At 56.8% G+C, this 22,249-nt stretch overlaps 2 protein-coding genes across 7 annotated transcripts in view; both read left to right on the top strand.

Annotated features, from left to right (window-relative positions):
• Positions 1-13,519, top strand: part of R3HDM2 (R3H domain containing 2) — a 57,237-nt gene extending 43,718 nt beyond the window's left edge. For 4 of the 5 annotated variants that reach the window (XM_084303688.1, XM_084303686.1, XM_084303687.1 and 1 more), the window contains 13 exons: positions 578-810; positions 4,105-4,289; positions 6,113-6,202; positions 6,847-7,089; positions 7,732-7,858; positions 8,292-8,530; positions 8,925-9,079; positions 9,382-9,482; positions 10,218-10,387; positions 10,572-10,716; positions 10,805-10,905; positions 11,250-11,334; positions 12,834-13,519. In XM_084303688.1, the coding sequence (XP_084159814.1) occupies positions 578-810; positions 4,105-4,289; positions 6,113-6,202; positions 6,847-7,089; positions 7,732-7,858; positions 8,292-8,530; positions 8,925-9,079; positions 9,382-9,482; positions 10,218-10,387; positions 10,572-10,716; positions 10,805-10,905; positions 11,250-11,334; positions 12,834-13,177 (2,218 nt within the window). In that variant the 3' untranslated portion in view covers positions 13,178-13,519. The remainder of the gene's footprint in view (positions 1-577; positions 811-4,104; positions 4,290-6,112; positions 6,203-6,846; positions 7,090-7,731; positions 7,859-8,291; positions 8,531-8,924; positions 9,080-9,381; positions 9,483-10,217; positions 10,388-10,571; positions 10,717-10,804; positions 10,906-11,249; positions 11,335-12,833) is intronic. The other variant, XM_084303690.1, reaches the window with a different exon arrangement.
• A 982-nt stretch (positions 13,520-14,501) lies between these two features.
• Positions 14,502-19,128, top strand: STAC3 (SH3 and cysteine rich domain 3). 2 transcript variants are annotated; one of them, XM_084303784.1, is made up of 12 exons: positions 14,502-14,657; positions 15,428-15,494; positions 15,913-16,171; positions 16,317-16,414; positions 16,660-16,735; positions 16,821-16,915; positions 17,027-17,093; positions 17,301-17,350; positions 17,464-17,567; positions 18,055-18,106; positions 18,319-18,456; positions 18,668-19,128. In XM_084303784.1, exons 2-12 carry the CDS (start codon positions 15,429-15,431, stop codon positions 18,764-18,766), a joined length of 1,104 nt encoding a protein of 367 aa, XP_084159910.1. In that variant the 5' UTR covers positions 14,502-14,657; position 15,428; the 3' UTR covers positions 18,767-19,128. The 2 variants fall into 2 exon arrangements, with proteins under 2 accessions (XP_084159910.1, XP_084159909.1); XM_084303783.1 differs by having other exon boundaries at positions 15,910-16,171.
• Positions 19,129-22,249: the final 3,121 nt, after the last annotated feature.

Below are 22,249 nucleotides of genomic sequence, written 5' to 3'. Positions count from 1 at the left end.
AGGAACCCATGCATATATCCCTTAGCTGGGCTGGTAAACCAGGCTTGCTGTTCAGAGTGCTTTGCTGATGCTCCATAAATCCTGTTCTGGCCAGACCTGGCTGGGAACTAAGGGGGGGCTGATCCCTGGGAGTGCAGCCCTGAGTCCAGTGATATCCTGGCATGTTCCAGCTGGGCAGGGAGCCTTACGAGGACTGGTGCAGAAATGCAGAAAGTGGTCTTGCAAGATCATCCTTGTCTCGAGGCCTCTGTAAAGCTCTCTGTTCTGAGACAAGGAGGGCTTTAGCAAGGGATCATGCTCTGACCCTCGCTGGCATCTGGTTAGGAAAAAGAGGCAGCAGCCAGCTCTCAGCACACACCAAGGAAGATCAGCAGTGTCTGGGTCCTCACGGTGCATGCCCAAGACAGGCTGTTTGTTTGCTGTCAGATTTCTGTACGCGGTGCCCGTGTGCTGTCTCACAGAGCCAGCTGCTGGCTGGGGTCACCACCCTGGTGTGAGAGCTAGGATGCAGCACCAGTGGGTCCTGCTCCTGCCCCTTTCTGCTGGAGGTGTTGTCTAACTCTGCTGGTCTCTGCAGGGGCAACCGGGACAGTTTGAACCGGGCCTCAGGCAGCCGCCAGAGCAGCACAGAGAGCGAGATAAAGTCGCTGGAGCCTCGGCCGTGGAGCAGCACAGACTCAGATGGTTCCATCCGCAACCTGCGACCGCCCGTCACCAAAGCCAGCAGCTTCAGTGGCATCTCCATCCTGACGCGGGGGGACAGCATCGGGAGTACCAAAGGCAGCACTGCCAGCAGAACATCCCGGGCAGGTACTGGATTGGTTCCCCCATCTGCCTGCTGCCAAAGGGCACCTAGCAGACATGGGTTGGATGGATGGGGCTCATGATGCTATTGTGGTCAGTGACTGGTTAAAATGGGACATGGTTGACATCATCTGAACATGTTTGGTACCCAGGCAGGGATATGCCAATTGGCTTACCCTCTGCTTTTTCAATACTCACCGTTAGATTACTTACTTCCCTTTAGCAGAGTTATCCAAAGCAAAAGTTATGCAGTCCCACGCCCTGGGACTCAAGCTACCAATCTTCTGTTATTTTCTCTCCCCTGCTGAGCTGCAAGTTATGTTCCCATTTCTTTCTCCTCCCCACAATCCCTCACAGCCGTAAGACTTACTCAGGATGAACCATCTGGCACTTTTCCTTGCTTTCCAGCAAAGGAGGTCCAGGGAATGGCATTACCAATTAGCTTGTCTCATCAGACATACAGTCTCATCACGTAAAGGCTGTGTTCAGTGGTATCTGCCTACAATGTTCCCCCAAAATGATTCACCCTGCTCCTGAGAGCAAACATAACAGCAGGGTGCTGGGCCTGCAGCTCTTGAAGAGCTCTTGAATACAGCTCAAGGTTTCAGGAACACCAAAGGGAGTTAGGGTCAGAAGTCTCTTTGCCTGCTTCAGATCAGTTCTTTTCCATCCAGATAGCACAAAGCACAGCCCGTGTGGAGAATGGTGTGGTGGGACTTCACCAGTAACCTGTAACTGGCAACAGCTCCTTGAGAGGACGTGCAGTGCTCTTGGCACTGACAGTGGGGAGCAGAGTCCTTTATTTACAACTAACTGCTTGTGAAGGTCACTTGTGGCAGAGGCCTCACAGGTCTTTGCTCTCATTTGAATGATCTGGTGATAAGCAAGGTAGCTGGTTACACTTGCTGTGCAATATCAGTGAGCAGAACCCAGTGCTGTCTCACTGTCTGCTTTCCTCCATTCTCACTGGTAGGCAACGGGTCCCCAAATGCTTGAGAGCTGTCCAGCATTTTATGGGGAGAGGAAGCAAATTGGTGCTTGTGGGTGATGAGACTGTTTCATAAGAATCTGTCCAAATAAAGGGGTGGATCTAAAAGGCAGCCAGGCTGCTGTTCTAGCACCCAGGCTGGCTTTGAAAGCCAGACATTCATCTTGCAGTTTGAAGCTACATCATCTCCTGGGACTCTGTTTCCATTGTGCTCAGGGCTGTGCTTACTCTGATTATTGCAACCACCTCCAAGACTGATTCATCAGCTGATGGGAGCAGTTATTTGAAGATTTGTCCCAGCCACGTGCAAAGCAAAGCAGAAAAAGATCTGGGTTTTCATTCTTTCTATATTTTTCTTCCAGGTCTCCCTTGAGAACAGAAGCCAATTGCTCTTCAGGCTTAATATAATGGCGAGTGATTAGAAATGCCCGGGGAGGGGGGAGCTGAATTTTCACTAGAAAGAAAAAAAAAAAAACACCATATCCTCTGTGTTTGTTCTGTGCAGGAGGAAGTGCCTCAGGCTCTGGGGCTCTTTTCCCATGTCAGCATTCAGCCCCTGGGCAACTGTGAGCAAAATGTTTCCTTCTTCGCCCCATGTGGCTGATGATACAGGCTTCCTTAGCAGAATGCCTGAAGATTAGCTGTTGAAATGCAGTAGATCAGAGGCAGAATTAGTTAAGTAACAGCTACAGGGCTTCGAGCAGTAGTTTCAAAGACCTTTTATTTCTGGAAGTAACACTGAAACAGTGAGGAGAGCACTTCCCAGCTGGGTGCCTTGCAGCGTGTGTCACGATCCTTCCTAACAATTTTTCCTACCAAGGGAAGGAATTGCTTTCAAACACCGCTGCCACCCCCCTTTCCTTTGCTCAAAGGGTGTGCACGTGCTAGGTCTGTATCGCCATTTAATGGATTCCTTCGATCCCCTCTGCACTGGGTGAGCACTTGGACAAATCTCAACAGCACATTAGCATCCAAGCAGGGGCCTTGCCTGGCTGCAGAACTGAGCTGTGACTGAGAACAGCTCTCTAGCTTCTTTCCACAGACTAGTCTATGCCACTGAGTTGAAATGAGTATGTCCAGCAGCTCCCTCATTTAGTAACCTCTCATTTCTACCAGTCAGGCACTGCTGCTACCAGCCAGGTTTCTCTTCCCGGTAGAAGTCCCATGGCATTTCTAGAGTCTTCTTCACAGACAAAACAGGACATCCTTCCGGACAAAATGTCCAGCATACAACTAGATAAATATAATATATTTAATATATAATATTAATATATATAAATATATTATCTAAATATATTATATAAAATATATAATAATTAAATATATTATATAAATATAATATAATACGTTGGGTGTACAGTTGGCTGACAGTCAGGTTCAAAGAGTATCAGCAAATGGAATTATGTCAGGCTGGCAGACAGTCACTAGTGGAGTTCCCTGGGGCTCCATTTTAGGGCCAGTTCTCTTTAATGTTTTCTTAAATTACTTGGATGATGGACTTGAAGGCATACGAAGTAAGTATGCATATGACACTAAATTGGGAGGAGCTGTTGACTTCCTCAGGGGTAGAGAGAGGTCTTGCAGAGAGATCTTGACAAATTAGAGGGCTGGCGAGTTACCAACCGCATGAGTTTTAACAAGAGCCAGTGCCAGATTCTGCACCTGGGACAGGGCAACCCTGGCTGCGTGTACAGACTGGGGGCAAGAGGCTGGAGGGCAGCCCTGCAGGAAGGGATCTGGGGGTTGTGGTAGACATCCAGTTGAATACAAGTCAACAGTGTGCCCAGGCAGCCAAAAGGGCAAACCATACCCTGGGGTGCCTCAAGCTCAACACTGCAAGCTGGCCAAAGGAGGGGATTGTCCCACTCTGCTCTGCACTGATGCAGCCTTATCTTGAGTACTGTGTGCAGTTTCATATAAAAGACTGAAAACTCTTAGAGAGTGTCCAAAGGAGGGTTATGAAGATAGTGAAGGGTCTAGAGGGGAAGATCTGTGAGGAGTGGGGTCACAGGCTGTCCCTGTGCAGTGAGGGTGCTAGGTTGGGGTCAGGGAAGAGGACACCTGAGGATCCCCCAAGGTTCAAAATACCTTGGTTTGCTGTGAGGCAAACTAGTGACTTAGCCTGCAGCCCGCTCACCCTGTTCTTTTTAGAAGGAAGCTCCCTTTTGCACAGCAGCCAACGCGATCTGGATGCAGTACAGGAGGGAGTGCCAGGATCCATCCCCCCCTCCACTTCCTACCCCTACCCCAGGCAATGAATCGTGACTTCTCTCTCATAGGTACCAACCCTGCTGTGCCTTTCTCTGTTCAAGGTCTGGTACTAGGTGCCCCTGAAGCATGCAGCCAACCCCCTTCTTCACAGCCCAACCGTGGCCTCCTTCCCTGCACATCCCAGCAGTCTCAACCGCCACCACCCCAACAGCCACCACCGCAGCCACAAGGACTACCACCAGCACCCCAGCAGCAGCCAGCCATGAGCAACCACATGATATCGCAGGTGAGTTGCTGCACCGTACCCAGGGCTCAGTGGACTCCTTAGGCACGCCACTACCAGCAGAGCCGATACATACCCAGGATGCTCTGGACTCATATTTGCCCAGCGGGGTTTGGGAGCACTCACACTTGCTCCCTGTTAGGGAGCAACAGCCCCTCTGAGCTGGAGGCAGAGTAGGGGAAGTTCAGGGAGCCTTGCTGTGTCTGAAAATGATGCATGACATCTCAACTTGCCTTCCGCCCTCCTAGCAAGGCATCTGTAGCCCTTTGGTGAGCGGCAGAGTTGCACTCCGGGACTGGCTGCTCTCCTAGTAGGGAATGGCACAAACTGCAGCTGGGTTTGAGCTCCTCAGTGCTGAGACCCCATGGCTAGCCACCTGATGTCCTGCAGAGAGGCAGACCTGGGCCTGGGCCTGGGTGTATTCTCCAGACCCTCCCCAGGTTAAACCCAAGTGATGTTCCAGTGCCTTGTGGGGCTATTTATGAAGATGGAACCCTAGAGAAAGCAGTTGTGGCTGTCGTCCTTACATACTTAGTTCCGAAGGCTGTAAGAAACCACAGCACAAGAGCTGGCACATTGGGATAGCAAAGCTGCCTTGTGCTGAATAGGTGCAGAGCTGGGTAATATGTGTGGGAAGTGTCCTCAGTGCCCCAGTTGAGGTGCTGGACCTCAACCTGCCTGTGAGTTTTATAAATGATGCACCAGAAAGGATCCCTCATGCTTAGAGTGGTGCGTACAGTAAAGTACAAATGTTTTCAGTGGGATTTGGTGTGAGGAAGCAAGCCTCTTCAAGTACCTTTAACTGCAGATGATGCTAACAGATCTGTTTTTCTCCATGTCCTTTGCTGTCATCTGCCAACTGAGTGAGGATGGAGAGAGGCTGTAGTTCTTGAGCCCTTAGACCGACTCCAGGGATGTGGATCTGTTTGCAGAGGATACTGAAACTCAAAGGCAACATCTCAGTTCTATAGATAAGGTGACTCCCTGAGGTGTAGCCAGAGTCCAGTGCTAAAGCTAGCAGAGCAGTGCCCTGAGTGGGTGATTTGAACACACAGTGGTTTTCTGGAACTTGTGCAGGACCACTCCATCTTGCTGGGCCATTTTTTTCTGTCTTCCGCTGTTTGGCTGTTCTCTGAATTGTTTAGCTCCTGGAAACACGTTTTTTTTGTGTATTTCACTGTTGGTGAAAAGCGTGCAGATGCACTGTTCCCCATGTGCACGCACCTTCTGTTTCACCAAAGGGCAAATCAGATGCTCAAAAAACCAGCCCAGTGCTGACCATCACAGGTCCATTGCCCAAAGCACATCGTGAACAGGCATCAGCAGGTCCTCCCAGCAATACGGTGAGAGGGGCCCCTGCAGAAGGCAAGAGTGAAGCACAGGGGTACTGGTAAGGGAGGCCAAGAAGCACGGCAGAGAAAGCTGGCAGTCAGTGCCATACATAAGTGGGCAGTGGAGTGGGAGAGGCACAAAGGTTGTGCTGGGGGGAAATGACTCTCCTGCTGCTGTTGGCCGTAGCTGACCTTTGTAAACTCATGTCATGTTCATGCCAGGCAAGACCTGCTTTGTGAACACAGTCAGCTGTCACAGCTTCCACAAAGCAACTGGCCAGGCTGTGTGTCTTCACAGAGAGATGAATGCTCTCCCATTCTGCTCTCCGTGCTTTCCAACCCTCTGCAATGCCCACTTCTGTGTGTTGGCAATTGGCTCAGTTGACTAACCTTGTTGTTCCTTCTTTCTCTCCTTCCTCCTATCCTTCCTCCCCATCCCCCCTACCTTCTCCAACCCAAATCTCTCTCCTCTGCTCCCTTCTCTGCTGGTCTCAGCCGGTCCCAGCGCTGCAGCCTGTTCAGTATTCTCCAAGCTCCTGCCCCCAAGTCCTCTTGCCAGTCTCTCCACCCCAGCAGTACAACCTGGTATAAATCCCATTTCCTCTTCTGCACTGCCTCTGTTGTACTCGTGTGCTGTGTTTGTGTTGTATGAGCTTTTGCTAATCAGGTATGTCACAGACACTGCACCCAGTGGGTTTGGGATTCAGGGAGGCCCTGCGCTGCAGTGGGATGCCAGAGGCTGTGGGACCCACCAGTGCCGGGCACTGCTGGAGTGTCTGGTCTTAGAAAGAGGCTGGGGAAGAGTAAGTGCCAAGCCCAGAGTTCCACTGGGAAGAGCTGCTTGTGCCCAGCACTGGGGTCCAGGGGCCGCTGCTGCCCTGCAGTTCATGGTCAGCCCCTGTGTTGTCTTGTTGGGAATGACGCGTTCTGTGTGGCATGGTGTGCCCTGCAGACACAGCATCTGGGCTGGGGCCACTCCTGCCTGTGTGGGGCCATGTATGGCACCAGTGTCTGCTGAGCTTCTGGGCTCCCCAGCAGCCCACGTACCCCTGTCCCCGTCCTGCAGTACGCTCGTGGTCTGTGGCTCAGTTCTGGGGATTTTTCCTGGGAGAGTCCCTGCACACAGAGTTGGGAGAAGGCGTCTGCCACCTACTTGGTAGAGCCATGTCCTACTTGCTGTCGTCCTACATGCTGTCCTCCTCCATCCTTCCCGCTTATCCCCAATGCAGGCTGACGAACTCAGCAACCCCTTTGGGCAGATCAGCCTCAGCCGGCAGGGCTCTACAGAAGCACCGGATCCTTCCTCTGCTATGTTCCAGTCATCCCTCATCTCCCAGCACCCGCAGCAGACTGGGTTCATCATGGCGACTCCTGGGCAGCCCATTCCCACCTCCAACTACTCCGCCTCAGGGCACACAGCCCCAACGCAGCAGGTGCTGCAGCCCCAGGGCTACATGCAGCCTCCCCAGCAAGTAAGGAGACGTGCAAACCCGGAGGGGACGTGTCCCTCAGCACAAATCTGTCAGGCAAGGGGCTGCTGGGGAACAGGCAAGAGAATAAATGGTTTCCTGGGAGCGGGCCCCCTCTTTTTCTGCTGCTTCTTTGTGTTGGATCGATACAGAGGGGTCAAAGCACTTGGCCACATGCTCCCTTGCTGGGCTCAGTATGATTTCTGCCCCCTTGTCACTCTGAGCTCACAAGGCACTTGCCTGGGGAGTCCTCTGTCCATTTCTGGCTCAGACTGGGGGAGGGACAGTGACCAGATTCAGGACTGACACCTCTAAGCTCTCTTTGGGGTCTCGCAGGACATTATGGCTCTAGGATTGTTCCCCTGAGCTATGGTGAGAATTGTGCCTACTGTGCTCTTGCACTGCTGGGAAAAGCTTGGAAGTGCAGGCTTGGGAGGAGCGGGCAGGGGCTGCAGTTCCCTGAGGAGCCATCATCTGGCCAGAGCCAAAGCCCTGGTTGGTATTTTTTTCAGCAGAAGTCAGGCCAGGTGAGAGAGAAAACTGGTCCTGAGGGTCCAGCTTTCTTGGTCCCACTTCTTCTTATGTTCTCATCACCATGTTGTTTTTTTTTGTTTGTTTGTTTTTGGTTGTGTTTTTTTTTGATAGATTCAGGTTTCTTACTACCCTCCTGGGCAGTACCCAAACTCCAGCCAGCAATACCGATCTCTCAGTCACCCAGTGGCCTACAGCTCCCAGCGCACGCAGCAGCTCCCCCAGCAAACCCAGCAACCTGGTAAGGGATGGGGATGGAAGGGGGGAGGGAGCAGCATGTTTCCCTTCCCTGGCACTCCCTTGGCTCTTAAGGATCTCCCTTGCACTGTCTGGGTTCTGGCACTCTTCCTTGTCCTAAGGTGCTCTTCCGCCACTCTTTGCTGGATTTGCTGGCTAGAGAGTGCCTCTTGACAGTGCAAAGCAAAGCTGAAACTTGGCCTGGCTGCAGGGGCTTTCTTTTCTCTCCCTCTCAGCACGTAGCCTACACTGAGGTGCTGCAGGGTGCTGCCAGGAGCTTCCTTCAGCTCTTTTAACATCTTCCAGGAGGGAAGCCCTTTTCTCACTGTTTAGTAAGAGAAGGGGCCGAAGCAGGATTTCACCTCTCATACGCCAAGTCACAGGCTGCCTACCTTGGCCAGCTGCAAAACTGCTCCATTTAAATGTTCTTCTGACAGGTTTACAGCCAATGATGTCCAACCAGCAGCAAACGTACCAAGGTGTAATGGGAGTGCAGCAGGCACAGCCCCCCGGGGGGCTCCTCAACAGCCAGAGGAACAGTATGGGGGGCCAGATGCAGAATATGATGGGAGTGCAGCAGGCACAGCCCCCGAGCCTCCTCAGCAGCCAGAGGAACAGTATGGGGAGCCAGATGCAAGGTCTGATGGTCCAGTACACTCCACTGCCTTCATACCAGGTAGGCATCGGTTGCTTTTCAGTGAGGGGCTGCTGGGGAGGGGACCTCAGCTCTGCAGGCCTTGCAGTGCCCTGTTCCTGTGCATGAGGGACGGAGCCAAAGTCAGGCATGTTCGTCTTGAGAAGATCATGCGTGTTTGCCAGCTGGGGTGGGGGACATGTTCACATCTGAACCAGTGTAGGGCAGCTCTTGAGAAGGACTGCGTGCCGCACCCTTAGCCACTGTGTTCCAAGAAGAGCTGAGAGGGGCTGCCCTTTCCTGGGCAAGATTGCTCCGGACAGCAGTAGACAACTGCCTGGTATCTCTTGTACCTTGTATGGACCTCACTGGCGTCTCTTTGGGGTCAATTCTCCCTGTTACATTCCAGACAGCTGCTTCTCTCCTCCCTGCACAGGTTCCCGTGGCTAACGAGTCCCAGAGTGTGGTCCAGCAGCCCTTCCAGCAGCCAGTGCTCGTACCAGCCAGCCAGTCCGTTCAGGGGGGGCTTCAGGCTGGGGGTGTACCCATCTACTACAGCGTCATCCCAACTGCCCAGCAGAATGGCACCAGGTAGAGCTTCTGTATCTCTGGCCTGCCATGGGGAGGGAGACCCTGCTGCCAAAAGGGTCCCACGTCGTACTCCTGCAGCTAGAGGAGGTGGTAGGGCACCATAAATGTCTCTTCAGCTTGCCCTGTGCTAAATCCCCTAGCCAGTGGTTCCTGGGCACAGCTGCCCTGCAGGATGCAATGCTGCTCCCCCAGAGGCAGCTGTCTTTCCAGCTTCTCATGTACTGAGGGGGCTGCTTCTGCATACAGTCCTGCTGGTTCTTCCCCATCCTCTGCAGCTTCTCAGAGCACTTTCTGCTTCACAGCCCTTCGGTGGGGTTCCTTCAGCCGCCCGGCTCTGAACAGTACCAGATGCCACAGTCCCCCTCGCCCTGCAGCCCCCCACAGATGCAGCAGCAGTATTCAGGTAAGAGGGGTCCCCAGTCAGGGTTGGCATCAATTCTGCCTGGGTTGGATCAGGTTTCAGGGGCAAAAGGGGTGTAGGGGCTGCCAGTTCATAGACCAGTCTCTCTTACTGCTACCCGTCCCATGGCTCACTGTGAGTCCTCAGGATGTGGCAAAGTGATTTGGCTTCACAGGCTGATGCTGGCCTGTGCCTAGTGTCCCCAAACCTTGGCAGGTAGGGTAGGAGCCATAGCGAGTTGCTGTGGGCTGCAGACTCCCTCTGCTGGCAGCAGGGCTTAGTGTCACCGGGGCAGCTCATGGGGTGACAGAGCTGGATCCCTGCATCCTGTCCCAGCTGCAGGGGTGTGAGGAGGGGCCTGGTGAATTACTGCAAGAGCTGGAGCTGGAACCAGAACACTTGGGCTCTGCGCCCAGCTCTGGGGTCAGATCCTTTGACTGGGGTTGTGTTGTGATGCTCAGAGAGGTCACACAAGTTGTCTTCGGCTCGTCCCCTCTTCTTGCATTTTTCCTGGATAAAAAGTCATCTCTCTGATGTAAGGCATGATATCAGAGATCTTGGCAGGGTTCTAGTAGGGCCCCTCTTCACCCACCTGGGCAGGCAGGAATGGTGAAGGAGAGAGTGAGGCAGAGGTGTTATTGGGAAGAGTGCAAGGCTGCAGTTGCTGCCTCTTCTTCCACAGCGAGCAGCAGCAGTGTGCAGAGCCTGGGCAATACTGCTGCTGTCCTCTCTCCCCAGGGGTGTCTCCATCAGGCCCTGGCGTGGTTGTGATGCAGCTGAATGTACCCAATGGCCCCCAGCCCCCCCAGAACGCCCCTGTGGTGCAGTGGAGCCACTGTAAGTACTACAGCCTGGACCAGCGGGGGCAGAAGCCAGGAGACCTGTACAACCCAGACACCAGTGCTCAGGTATTGAGAGGACTGGGAGGAAGGCGGCTCATCTTTTGGGAGCAGCCTGGTGGGAGAAAGAGGACGCCGGCATCCATGCTGTGTGCATGGGCTGGGAGAAGGGGGTGGGCTCATCCCACGGTGGTGAGACAGGATCGGGACTGGTCACAAGCACTGGGAGTGTCTGACCCTCTCCCTCCCGCAGGCCAGCACCCAGCTGAACAGCCCCATCACGTCGCCCACGCAGTCCCCGACGCCGTCTCCTGTCACCAACCTCAACAGTGTCTGCACGGGGCTGAGCTCCCTCCCAGTCCTCACACAGTTCCCCCGGCCCATGGGTCCAGCACAAGGTAAGGGAAAAGAGTGGGAACAGCACAGGGGTGGGTCCTTCCTGTGATTTCTTTAGACACCTACCAATATTTGCTTCAAATTTTGTAGGTGATGGGCGTTACTCGTTGCTGGGCCAGCCGCTGCAGTATAATTTGTCTATCTGTCCCCCACCACTGCTCCACAACCAGCCCAACTACAATACACACCAGGTAAAACGGGGGCTGACCCCCATCCATCCTTTTCACTGCTGTGGGAGCAGAGCAAGACCCCCCCCACAGACCACACTGGGCTTAGAATTTCACCTTGTCCCTGGCTTTGCCTAGAAGCATTGTCAGCCCCAGGTCCTTGGGAGTGTCCTGGAACCAAGGCTGTGTCCTGGTCTCCTCTAACCTCAGAAGCACATTGCCACTACAAAGGTGCCAGTGGTGCAGGTTTCACCCAGGTGTCTCCATTCCCCCTAGTCACATTTGGTCTTGCCCACCCGCTGCCCTGGGATGCACTGTGAGGCCACCATTTCTCCTCGGGTGACGTGCTGCTGTTTTTATTCTTTAAGGGACAGACTGGAATGAAACATGGAAACCGGAGCAAGAGGCACGCCCTCAAGTCAGCATCCACTGACCTTGGGACAAGTGATGTAGGCAAGTGACCTTCCTTGAGCAATTCCCCTTTTGCCCTCTGCCTGGTCCCTCCTGCACGGGGTGTAGGTGGCATTGGCAGAGATCCCAGATGCCCCCTCTGCCCACACAAGCATCCCACAGACCAGTTCCTGCCCCCACCACCTCCCCACGCACACCCCACAGCCCATGTGAGGCCTGACTGGGGCGTGTGGGGATGCTCAGTCCCTCTCAGCTGTGTCCAGAGGGAGGTGAGGGGACAAGGGTTGCTCAGGTTGCAGCGAACGCTGCCTACACCGATCAAAGCTTTTGCGGAAGAGAGGGGAAAAACTATTTGAAAGGCAGGAATGAGCACCAGGTCACCTGGGCCCTATTGATGGCCCCCATGAGGGTTGAAATGATGGAGCAGGTGGGGCTGGCAGGCAGAACTCAGGGTTTTTTCCTCTGTCAGCAGACAGCAACTGCCCAGACCTCTGATACCTTGTTCCCACCATTATCCTCCCAAGCACCCCTTCCCTCTAATGTGCCAGTTTCCCAGTGGGGCCAGGAGCTGCAAAGCCCTCATCTCTGTGAAGAGCTTTGGGGTCTTCCAGGAGTGGAGGGAAGGACCATTTCCCTCCTGTTTCCCTCCCAGGAGTCCCCAATTGCTTGTGTCAAGCCAGAAGGAGTCTGGCTTCTCCCCCCAGTTGTGCAAGCCTTGCTGGCTGGGTGTGAGCCTGGCCTGTAGGGCAGGCAGTTTGCACGGGCTCTCTGGAGGCTCCAGATGTGTCCCCCACATCCCCTCCTCGTCACCAGCAAGCACAGCCGGTTGCAGGGGGCCCTTTAAGAGCAGCTTGCCTGGAGAGCTGTCCCCCCTCCCTGCAGCTGGCATGTTCATTACATGCCATGTTAATATTAGCAAAGAATCCATTCAGCCAGCCCTCCGCTAAGCCCAAAAGCCAGGGCTGGAGCCAGGAGGCAGCAGAAGTGTTTGGGTACCACAGGACAGAGGCAGAGAGTTTGGCACGACGCTGGCCTGGGTACACAAGGGGATCCTGCTCCCTGTGGGGGAAGAACAGTGGGCAAAGTCACGTTCAGGGTCTGCATATGTCAAGGTGCAACAGCCATCTGTCTGCGGGTGCAGCCTGTCCTCCCTGCCAGGGCAGAGGGTGGGAAGGTGGGGCAGGACACCTGGGAAAGCCCTAACTGAAAAGCCAAGCCCAGACAAAGGAAGCGAGGAGGACTTGGTGTTGCTGGAGCCCTGGGAAGTAGCAGTCTCCTCTTGGAGCTGACTCCAGGGGACTAGCAAGGGTCAGGATGGGGCATTGCAGGGACCAGGCTGGTAGGGGCGGCTTGAGGGGGAAGAAGTGACTGGCTTCAAAAAATACATTTCTGTTGTGGGGGCAGCTTAGCAAAGCTCTGCTTTCATGGGCGAGGTAGAGACTGACCGCTCCAACCCCAGAGCTGGTGAGGCATCAGATCCCTCCGTGCTGTTGCCACCCTAGAACTGCAGCTGCTGACATGTGCTTGTCTTTCCATCGCAGTGCTGGGCCGAGTGCTGGAGGTGACGGACCTGCCTGAGGGCATCACACGGACAGAGGCTGACAAGCTCTTTACCCAGCTTGCGATGGCTGGTGCCAAAATCCAGTGGCTCAAAGAGACTCAGGGGCGTCGCGGAGATGGGGTTGGCGGGGACAGCAACGGGACTCCAGAGAACAGCAGACACACTGACCTTGCTGCCTTATACACCATCGTGGCCGTGTTCCCCAGCCCGCTGGCTGCCCAGAATGCCTCCCTCCGCCTCAACAACTCCCTCAGCCGCTTCAAGCTGCGTGTGGCCAAAAAGAACTACGACTTGCGAGTGCTGGAACGTGCCAGCTCACAGTAGGGCTCATGCATGGGCACAGAGCACACTGGACTGCAGGCACTTCCCTCTGCCTTCTCTCCTCCTTTCTGCCCTCCCTTCTTCTCGCCCTCCTTCCTGGATATATTTATATGGACTTAATTAAGAGACAAGAAATTGATTTTTTTTTTTTGGAGTGACGCCCATGCCCACCCACCTTACCCTGTGTATATTGTTTTGTTAAGCACTGTGTTGAACTGCACATACAGGTGTTGATTGGTATGTTCACTGCACATTTTATTTAATCTGGTTATTATTTTGGGGGGTATTTTTGTTTTTGTTTGGGGGGAGGTTGTTTTTAAATATAAAAAGAAAACTTGTCCATCACTTTAACGCTGTTTTACCATTCTCTGTCATTACCAGTTCTAGGGGGTTTCTGTTTGCTTCTTTGAGGTAAGATGACAGCCAGAGAGCAGAATGAGCTCCCTGGCTTTCAGGAGGGTGTGTTCCTGCCCTGGTCCTGCCCCATGCTTGGTGCTTGGTGTGTGCAAGGGCTTGTGGCCTTGCCAAGGCTGGGAGCTGAGACTGGGAAAGGAGCACTGCACCCTTTGACCTGGGTCTGGGTCCCCCTTTCGGATGTTCATAGCCTCTTTTCCCAGCAGCTGGGCCCCACGCAGCTGTGTGGGATGGCATTTGGGGTGTCCCCGGCTGTATTCCCTGCCAGGGGGCACCAGGATTAAATGGGAGCAGCCCTTGAGCTGCTAGATGCAACCCTCCTGCCCTGCATGTACAGGAGTTGGGCTGGTACCAACCTCACCATGGCACTGCACGCAGCAGCTGGAGCCTCTTGCCACACTTGGACACTACCTTCACAAGCAGGTGGAGAGGTAAAAGCTACCTGGAAGGGCTGGGCTCCAACCCCTGCTCCAGGGCCACCCACAGCCTCTCGGGGACAGAGGTCCAGGACCTCTGGCACTGGGGTTCAGCTCCAGGACCACAGAACCCAGCACAGGCAGCAGTGGGTTCCCTGTGCACGTTTCTGTCCCAGCGGAGAGCAGACCAGCAGGGTTTGCTGCCCGGGACAGCCACCAGAGCCCAGTACCCACTGCTGCCCCGCTTTCCTTTCCCTCTCCCAGCTGCAGGGGCATTGAATGCAGCAACAAATGAGGCAGTGGGGCTGGTGGAGTACTTGACGTGCCCTGGCTCTGTGGCTGCCCCGTGCCAGGGGGTGGGTGGGCCGCTGTGACACCCAGCAACCCACCAACGCAAATAGCCAGCGGCTCCTCCACCCCGCTCCCCTCCCGGCTCGCGCATGGGCTCCAATTTCTCGGCGTCAGCCTCCGCCAGCGCTCAGCTGTCGGCTCCCCTCTGGCCTGTCACTCCCGCTCTCCACGGGACTGGGGCGGCTGCCCCCCTCCCTGCGCACCCAGCACATTGGGCTGGGGGCTCCGCAGCCAGCAAAGGCTCTGACACCGGCCACCCCTTGCAGGGTTTTTCGTCGCGGGACGTGAGCTCCGAACACGGCGTAAGTGCACAGCTCCCCTTCCTCGTGGCCACTGACCCCCCCCAAGCCCTCCCCCACCCCACACACGTCACTGCAAGGCCCCGGGGCCCCTTGGCTCCAGCAGCACCCCTTGCCCCAGGACTCCCCAGCCCCCATCGCTGTTTCCTTAATGGTCATCCTGGGGGGTTTCCATGGGGGTATGTGGGAGCCCGGGGTTAGGTAGCACCAAACATGGTGATGTCTGGGTGGAGGGGCTGTGCAGATGGTGGGCTGGCTGTCAGAGATGGAATCAGGAATGTTTTGGGGGGATGCAGGAGAGATCCCATCCCCTTGGTAGCACTGGGCTTCTGGGGAGGAGAAAGCGGGGCTGTGCCATGATGTCGGACAGTGAAACATGCACGCCTGTCACAGGGGGCCAAGAGTGGCACCATTTGCAGTTTAATTGTGAGATGGAGATGTCTGGGCAGAGGTGACGCATGCAGGTAGCCCAGGGTCTGGCTCACAGCACTTGGCACCGTGTCTCTGAGCCTGCGAGCAGCAGTGCTGCGTGCGCTGGGCTGGGAGCAGCGCCTACTGCTCTCCAGTCTCTGCAGCAGGGCCCCTGGAGGTGCTGGGCCCTGGGACTTGTCCCCAGCAAAGGTGGCCCCTTCCTGGGGCAGGCAGGGTAGCAGGAGACGACACTGCCTCGGGGGATGCTCCCCATCCAGCAAGGTCTGGCTGTTCCTGCTCCCTCCAGGGACCTGCAGTGGGGCCAGCCCTAGCCAACACCGTGTCTCTGTTTTCCCCGGTAGTATGACAGAGAAGGAAGTGCCAGAGCCGCCAGCTTCACCCGCTTCAGGTGGGAAACCCAAGAGCCGGGTAAGTGGGTACCTGCAGGACAGCTTGGGCAGGTGGGGGGAAGCCAGCTTCCTAGCACAGTCCCTGCAGCAGCTGCAGGAGCCTTTGTGGGCTTGGGAATGCAGGACCCTTTGTGGGATCAGGAATGCCTACCAGGCCCCAAGGCAAGTGGGGCTCTAGATGGCCATTTGCCAGTTTGGAGCGCTGCATCCCCACAGACTCACAGCTGCTCCTTTTGTGGGGACCTCACTGGGCTGGGAGAAGGACCCCATCCTCCCAGCATTTCTGCGCCAGGGTGCCTGGATTTACCCCCACCTAGGGGGGAAGAAGGGGTCTCTAGGTCAGAGCATGGGAGCAGAGAGCCGGGCACCAGCTTTTCTGCCTGCCTTCCTCGCCGCTGCACCCACAGTGCACGATGCATCCTCTCCTGTCCCAGCAGCTACAGAAGCTGAAGCAACTTTTCCAGCGAAAACCCAAGGAGGAGGTGGCGCCAGATCCGCAGCCCAACGGGGAGCTTGTCAGCCCCTCAGGGGGACCCATCTACTACATCTACGAGGAGGAGGAAGAGGAGGAAGAGGAGGAGGAGCCTGAGCCCCCTCCTGAGCCCCAGAAACTTGTCAATGACAAACCCCACAAGTTCAAGGATCATTACTTCAAAAAGCCCAAGTTCTGTGACGTTTGTGCCCGCATGATCGTCCGTGAGTCCCACGGGTGCTCGGGCTGGGGGCCGCGGGCAGGGCGAGGGCTGGGGGCCAAGGCTGGCGAGGGCCCGAGCCCAGCCGTTCCCACAGCTGCAGTGTCACGTTGCCTCTCCTTTCCCCCCCGCCACCCCCCCACGGCCAGTCAACAACAAGTTCGGCCTGAGGTGCAAGAACTGCAAAACGAACATCCACCACCACTGCCAGTCCTACGTGGAGATGCAACGCTGCTTCGGTAAAATCGTGAGTGCTCCCCCCAGCCCTGGGCTCACGGCGCCTCCCCACAGGGAAAACCCCAGCACCACAGTGGGGAGCGAGCGGCTGGGTCCCTGCAGCCATAGCCCGGGTGCCGTCACCCCATCACCCCCCTGCCCTCCTGGTTCTGAGGGGTTGCCCAGCACCCTGAGCTACCTCCAGGCACCATGTCCACCACCGAGCCCTCATGGGTCTGGGTGGTGGCGATGCTCTGACCCCCCTCCCACTCCTAGCCCCCAGGGTTTCGCCGGGCGTACAGCTCACCCCTGTACAGTGACCAGCAGTACGCCTGTGTCAAGGAGATGCTCTGTAAGTAGTGTCCCCATGCCGGGGCTGTCCCCCTCTCCTCACATCCCGTGGCCAAACCCCTCTCACAGTGTCTGTGCCCCAGCAGCAGCCAACAGGAGTGACCCTGTGTTCGAGACCCTCCGGACAGGCGTCATTATGGCCAACAAGGAGCGCAAGAAAGGGCAGGATGACAAGAAAAATGTGAGTGCAGGGCTGAGCTGTCACCCCAAAGGCACGAGGGTCCTGGCCCCGCAGCCTGTGCCCCAGTGCCACCCGGAGCTCCCTGCCCACTGACTGCTCTCTGCCTTGCAGCCTTTGGCTGCGATGATGGATGAGGAACCCGAGGCCACAAAACCAGAAGGGGGCAAAACGGAGGGCGGTGAGTGCATGGGACAGGGAAGGAGCTGCGGGGAGGACTGTACAGAAGGGGCCCCCCCAGGGTGGGATCTGCCCTGCAGACAGGGGGTCTCCAGTTCAGGTCTTGGATCTCCTGAGCATAAGAGGTCCTGGAGACGAGGCTGGTGCCATGGGTGGGGTGGCAGCAGCAGGAGAAATGTCACCACCACCACTCCCCTCCCATTTCCAGGCACTTCTGAAGGGGACAAGAAGGCTGAGAAGAGCACGACAGATGATAAGGTATGCATCATCCTCACCCTACACCCCAAAGGCTCTGAGCCCTCCCTGCTGGGCTCCCTGGGGCTGTGCCCAGTCTCCCTGTAGCCCTGAACCCCCCTTTCTTGCTCTCCAAGAACAAGAAGCCCCAGCCGGGGATGCGTGGTGGCTATCTACAGTCTCACTATTTTGTGGCGCTTTATCGCTTCAAAGCCTTGGAGAAAGATGACCTGGATTTCCCGTGAGTTTGCAGCCACACGGTGGGCACGGGGGTGATGGGGGGAAGGGCTGTCCAGTGGGGAGGGGGAGATGCCATCACCTCAACAGTGAGGTTCTCGGAGCCCAGAGGGTTCAGCCACTTAATGAGGGCAGAATTTAGAGCCATGCTGGCTCTGGTGTAGGTTTTGTGGATTTTCTGCCCCTATGGGTAAAGCATCGAGGGGGAGCCCTGGCTCTCACTGAGCCAGCTCTCCCAGCTCCCAGGTTTTGGACACAAGCCTCATTTCTAAGGTTGCTGGTGTTTGTCTTTTATGGTTCCGCTGATTTATTGCACCCCAGACTTGAGGCTGAGCTGCTCACGTACAGGACCTGTCCATGAGTCCGTGAGCTGTGTGCATCCTTCACATGGAGCCCTAAGAGTCTGTGCCACGGGAAGAGCAATTTTCCTTTTCTCCCATAGCAGAGTGGTCCCAGCCCCCCTCACACCAAGCCCTTCCTTCCCTTTGCAGGCCAGGGGAGAAGATCACGGTGGTTGATGACTCCAATGAGGAGTGGTGGCGGGTAAGGCTGATATCCTGCAGACACAGAGAGAAGACATGCAGAGCTTAAAGAAAAGGGAGAGCTCGACTGGAGGTGCAAATTGCACTCCAAGGGCACAGCCCCCTAAATTTGCTGTGTTTTAATCAACGCACAATCTGCAGGCTGAGGGTATCTGGGGGTCTTATAGATTGACTCCAACCCCTGCCTGACATCCATCCATGGACTTCTTTCAGGGGAAGATTGGTGAAAAAATTGGCTACTTCCCCCCGAACTTCATCATCCGGGTGCGGGCTGGCGAGCGGGTGCACAAGGTGACTCGCTCCTTCGTGGGCAACCGGGAAATTGGGCAGATCACGCTCAAGAAGGATCAGGTGAGGCAGGACCAGGTGGTCACAACCAGTGCTTTTTGAGCCCCCCATCTCTGCCCCAGCCCCCTTTCATTAACTGCCCCCCTCCCTCGATGTCTGTCTCCCCCAGCACCCTGTACTGGACCCTCTCTGTTGTCCCCCTCTTCCTGGGGGTCACCCCCTTCCCCTGCTGACCAGGGCCCACGCACCTCACCCACACCCCTTTCCCCCCCAGATCGTGGTGCAGAAAGGTGAGGAGGTGAACGGTTACGTAAAAGTCTACACCGGCCGCAAAGTGGGGCTCTTCCCCGTGGACTTCCTGCAGGAGATCTGAGCAGGGCAGCATCCCAGGGCCCCCCAGCTGGGGGGACGGATGGACCCTGGCTGCAGGGAGCTGCGGAGCCAGGCAGGGATGGCTGGCACCCTGTCCCTGATGCCTGTGGTGATGGGGCCTTCGGTGGGGACCGTCTCCACCAGGACCGGGCAGGCCAGGGGCACGGGAGGTGCCACTCTGGGGCTGTTCCCCTCTGGGGCTTTTGGTGCCTGCAGAGACCCTGGGTGTGAGGAGGGGGCTGCTTGGATGCCACCCAGCTCCTGTGCCTTGGGTGGTGGATGACTTGGGGGTGTCAGTGGGGTTCTGTCCCAGTGCTCTGGACTGTGTAATTCTGTGTTTTGGCAATACATGTCTGCTCCTGAGCCCTCCCCGCTTTGAACGTCCTTGAGAGGGGGGGGTAACCACAGTGCTGCTGCGGAAGGGGCTGCAGTGATGCTTTCCTGCGTGGCCCATGCATGACACTCTGTGCGGCACGTTCCTGCCTCGCGTGTGTGCCTGGAGCTTCGGCCCAGCCTCCCCCAGGCCTCGCTCTGTCCCCTGCTCCTCTGGTGGAACCCTGGCACCCAAGGGTGCTCCACGCGTGCACTGAGCTGGCCCAGCCTCGGCAGGGGCCCCATGTTCCCCCGGCCTGCACAGGGCTGGGGCCGAGTGCTGGCAGTGGGCCCAGCGGGGCCCGAATAGGGGCCGTGGGTGACAGGTGACAGTGCCAGGGACGGGTCAAGTCCTTGGAGCCATGGGGCGAGCACCGAGCCAGGAACAGGTGCCCGCCCAGGACAGTGGACAGGGGGGCTCCATCCAGGCCCCCGCAGCCTCGGCCCCTTGCGGAGGCAGCACTCGGGGGTCCACTGCGAGGACTGGGGCAGGGCCCACCGAGGTCACAGTACCCATGGGGACGGGGATGGGGACAGGGCCACTGGGGCCCCTTGGCAGGGCTCCCAGCACCAGCCTCAGCGGGCCCCATGCAGCTGCCCCGGCCTTGCCTCTGGGCTGAGGGGGGGCGCTGCTGCTGCACGACGTTCCTCCATGCATATGAATGCAAATGTATGCAAATCTATGCAAAAAAGCTCAGCTGCAGTGGTGCCCCCTCGTGGTGTCTCGCGAAGTAGCCCCAGCCCAGTGCTGCGGGGAGCGTTCATGCAAGGGTCCAAGGGCAAAGCAGCCTCCGTGCTGCCCCCCAAGGGGCTCCCCAAGACCCCACCGCTGCCCCCCACTCCTATGTCTGCAGGGGTCCCAGGTCACGCAGCAGGGCCCTCACTGCCTGCAGCTTCACCACCACTGCTGGAAGCAGCCCCAAAGCAAGGCACCGCCGTCCCTCAGTTCCTGCACCCCAGAGCTCAGCGTTGGACCCCCAGGAGGGGGTGACAGCCCCCAGCCCCAGGGGCATTTGTTCCTTGTTACCCAGCAGGCTGGGGCCAGGTTGGTATCGGGCACAGACACCCTGTCCCCCAGTACGAGTGTCTCAGGAGCCAGCTGGGAGGTGTACTGGGTATACTGGAGGCCCATAGGCAGAAGGGAATGATGAAAAGGGAGGGGGGGTGCGGGGTGCCACACACCACAGCATGCCTGGGGGCAGCACATAGCCTCCAGGACTGTTTCCTCCCTGCTCATCTCCTCTCTGCCAGGCAGCTTTTAAATGCGGAACCATTAAAATTTTCCACCTCATTTGCAGCTTCTCATATGGTTAATTTTACTGGGACTGTCTATTTATTTATTTGCAGGGCCCCGCAGGGGGGTGCTGAGGAGGGCTGGAAGCTGATTTGCTGCATCTGGGAAGTAGGGAGGAGAAGGGGGGAGCCACCCAGGGAAGGGGTAGGGCTCCAGCTAATTTAACAGCTGAAGAGAACGACTTAATTAGAGTCATCTGGAAAATTGGGTAAAACCCTTTTCATTGCCCCCCCAACCTACCCCCAGGCCCCTTCCCTGCCAGCAGCCATGGACTTCCCGGGAGGCTGCGCACGTTTTGGGGTGGGGAGGCAGAGCTGGGGCCCCACCTCCCAAGCAGATGGCCTTCATTACATGCAGGATCTAATTGGGTTGATCAGCAGTTAATATGAAATTAAAAGGTGATTCCCCCCCCAGCACCACATGTGCATCCTGGCTGTCCAGGTGCTCCCTGCAGCCGCTCCGGGCCCAGGGGTGCAGGTCCCTGGCAAGAGCGATGCAGGCAGAGGAGGGGAGGGCTGGGGGGCTGTTGGCACCTAATGGGGCAAGGGGCTGAGTGCCACGGCCATCCTGCGTGGGAGGGATGGACGCTGCCAGGTGACCATGCATGCCATGCTCACCCACTGGCTGCACACACCGGTCTGCGTGCTCGTAACACACTGTGGCTGCAAGGCACAAGGTCAGGGTGTGCTCGTGCTCCCCATTAGCTTGCAGCCTGGTTGTGACCCAGCTGTGACACACAGGGGCAGTGACTCTGCTGGTGGGGGGACAGCCAGTGTCCCACTGCTAAACCCTCTGCAGCTGGGTTATACGAAGGGGGTCTGCTCCCCACCCCACCCCATGTGTCACGTGGGGAATGTCAGAGTGGAGGAGCCACCCTGACCTGCTAGATTAATCACCTCAATTTCTCTGTACGTCTCACAAAAGGTCAGGAGTCCTTGCAAGGCTCAAAATTAATTGAGGTACCGCTGCTCTCGTGCTGGATCCATACATCATCCCAGGAGAGCAGCACCAGCAGGGAGGGGATGGGGCCCCAGTGCACCGTCCTGCAGGCAGCAAGCCCCAGGCAGCACAGCTGGAAGCGGGGGTCCCAGGGCTGCGTGGGCACCCCACAGCCTGTCCACTGCTTGTCCCCATGCAGGAGGCCTGGCCCCCAGCGCCCCCCGCCTGTGTGGCTCTGCCTGAACCTTCTCCTCCAGCTGGGCTGATGCGATGATCAGAGGATTGTTCTCAATCCTAAGGCAGAAAAAAAAAAAGCATTAAACTAAACCAAACTGTCTCATCTCCCCTCCCCACCTGCCCTCCCCCCCCCCCACCTGCCACACACGCACCCTGCCATAAATCAGCATAAATGCAATTTACATATTTATGGTATTTATCCAGTAACTGTCCTGTCCCAGATTAAACGTGCCCCAGGGATCACCCCGGGCTCCTTATCTGTGCCAGGGTGCTCCCAGGAAGGAGCAGCTCCACTGTGAGATTCGAGCAGGGCGCGCTGCGCTAGGCAGCCACCTGCATCTCCCCCACTCCCAGCGAGTCCAGGGAGAGGAGGATGGAGAGGAAAATCCAGTGGTGAGCAGCAGCCCTGCCCCACAGCCTTGCTCTCCTGCCCAAAACCCCCTTCTGCTTGGGGACAGAGCCCAGACCCTGCTGCCTCTCACCCAGCCCAACACCTCTCCTTGGGGTTTTCTCCTGTCCCTCCTTTCCTGGTGTCCCCCAAGCCCAACTGTGCTGTTGGGGCAGAACCATCCCCCCTCCCCCCCCCAGGCCCTCTGCTACCTGAGTGCCCCGACCCGCGCAGGACCTGTGTCATTGAGGGCT

This window comes from Netta rufina (genome assembly GCF_964035555.1).
Source record: "Netta rufina genome assembly, chromosome: 30".
Taxonomy (NCBI): Eukaryota; Metazoa; Chordata; class Aves; order Anseriformes; family Anatidae; genus Netta; species Netta rufina.
This window is presented reverse-complemented; position numbering and strand designations above follow the sequence as displayed.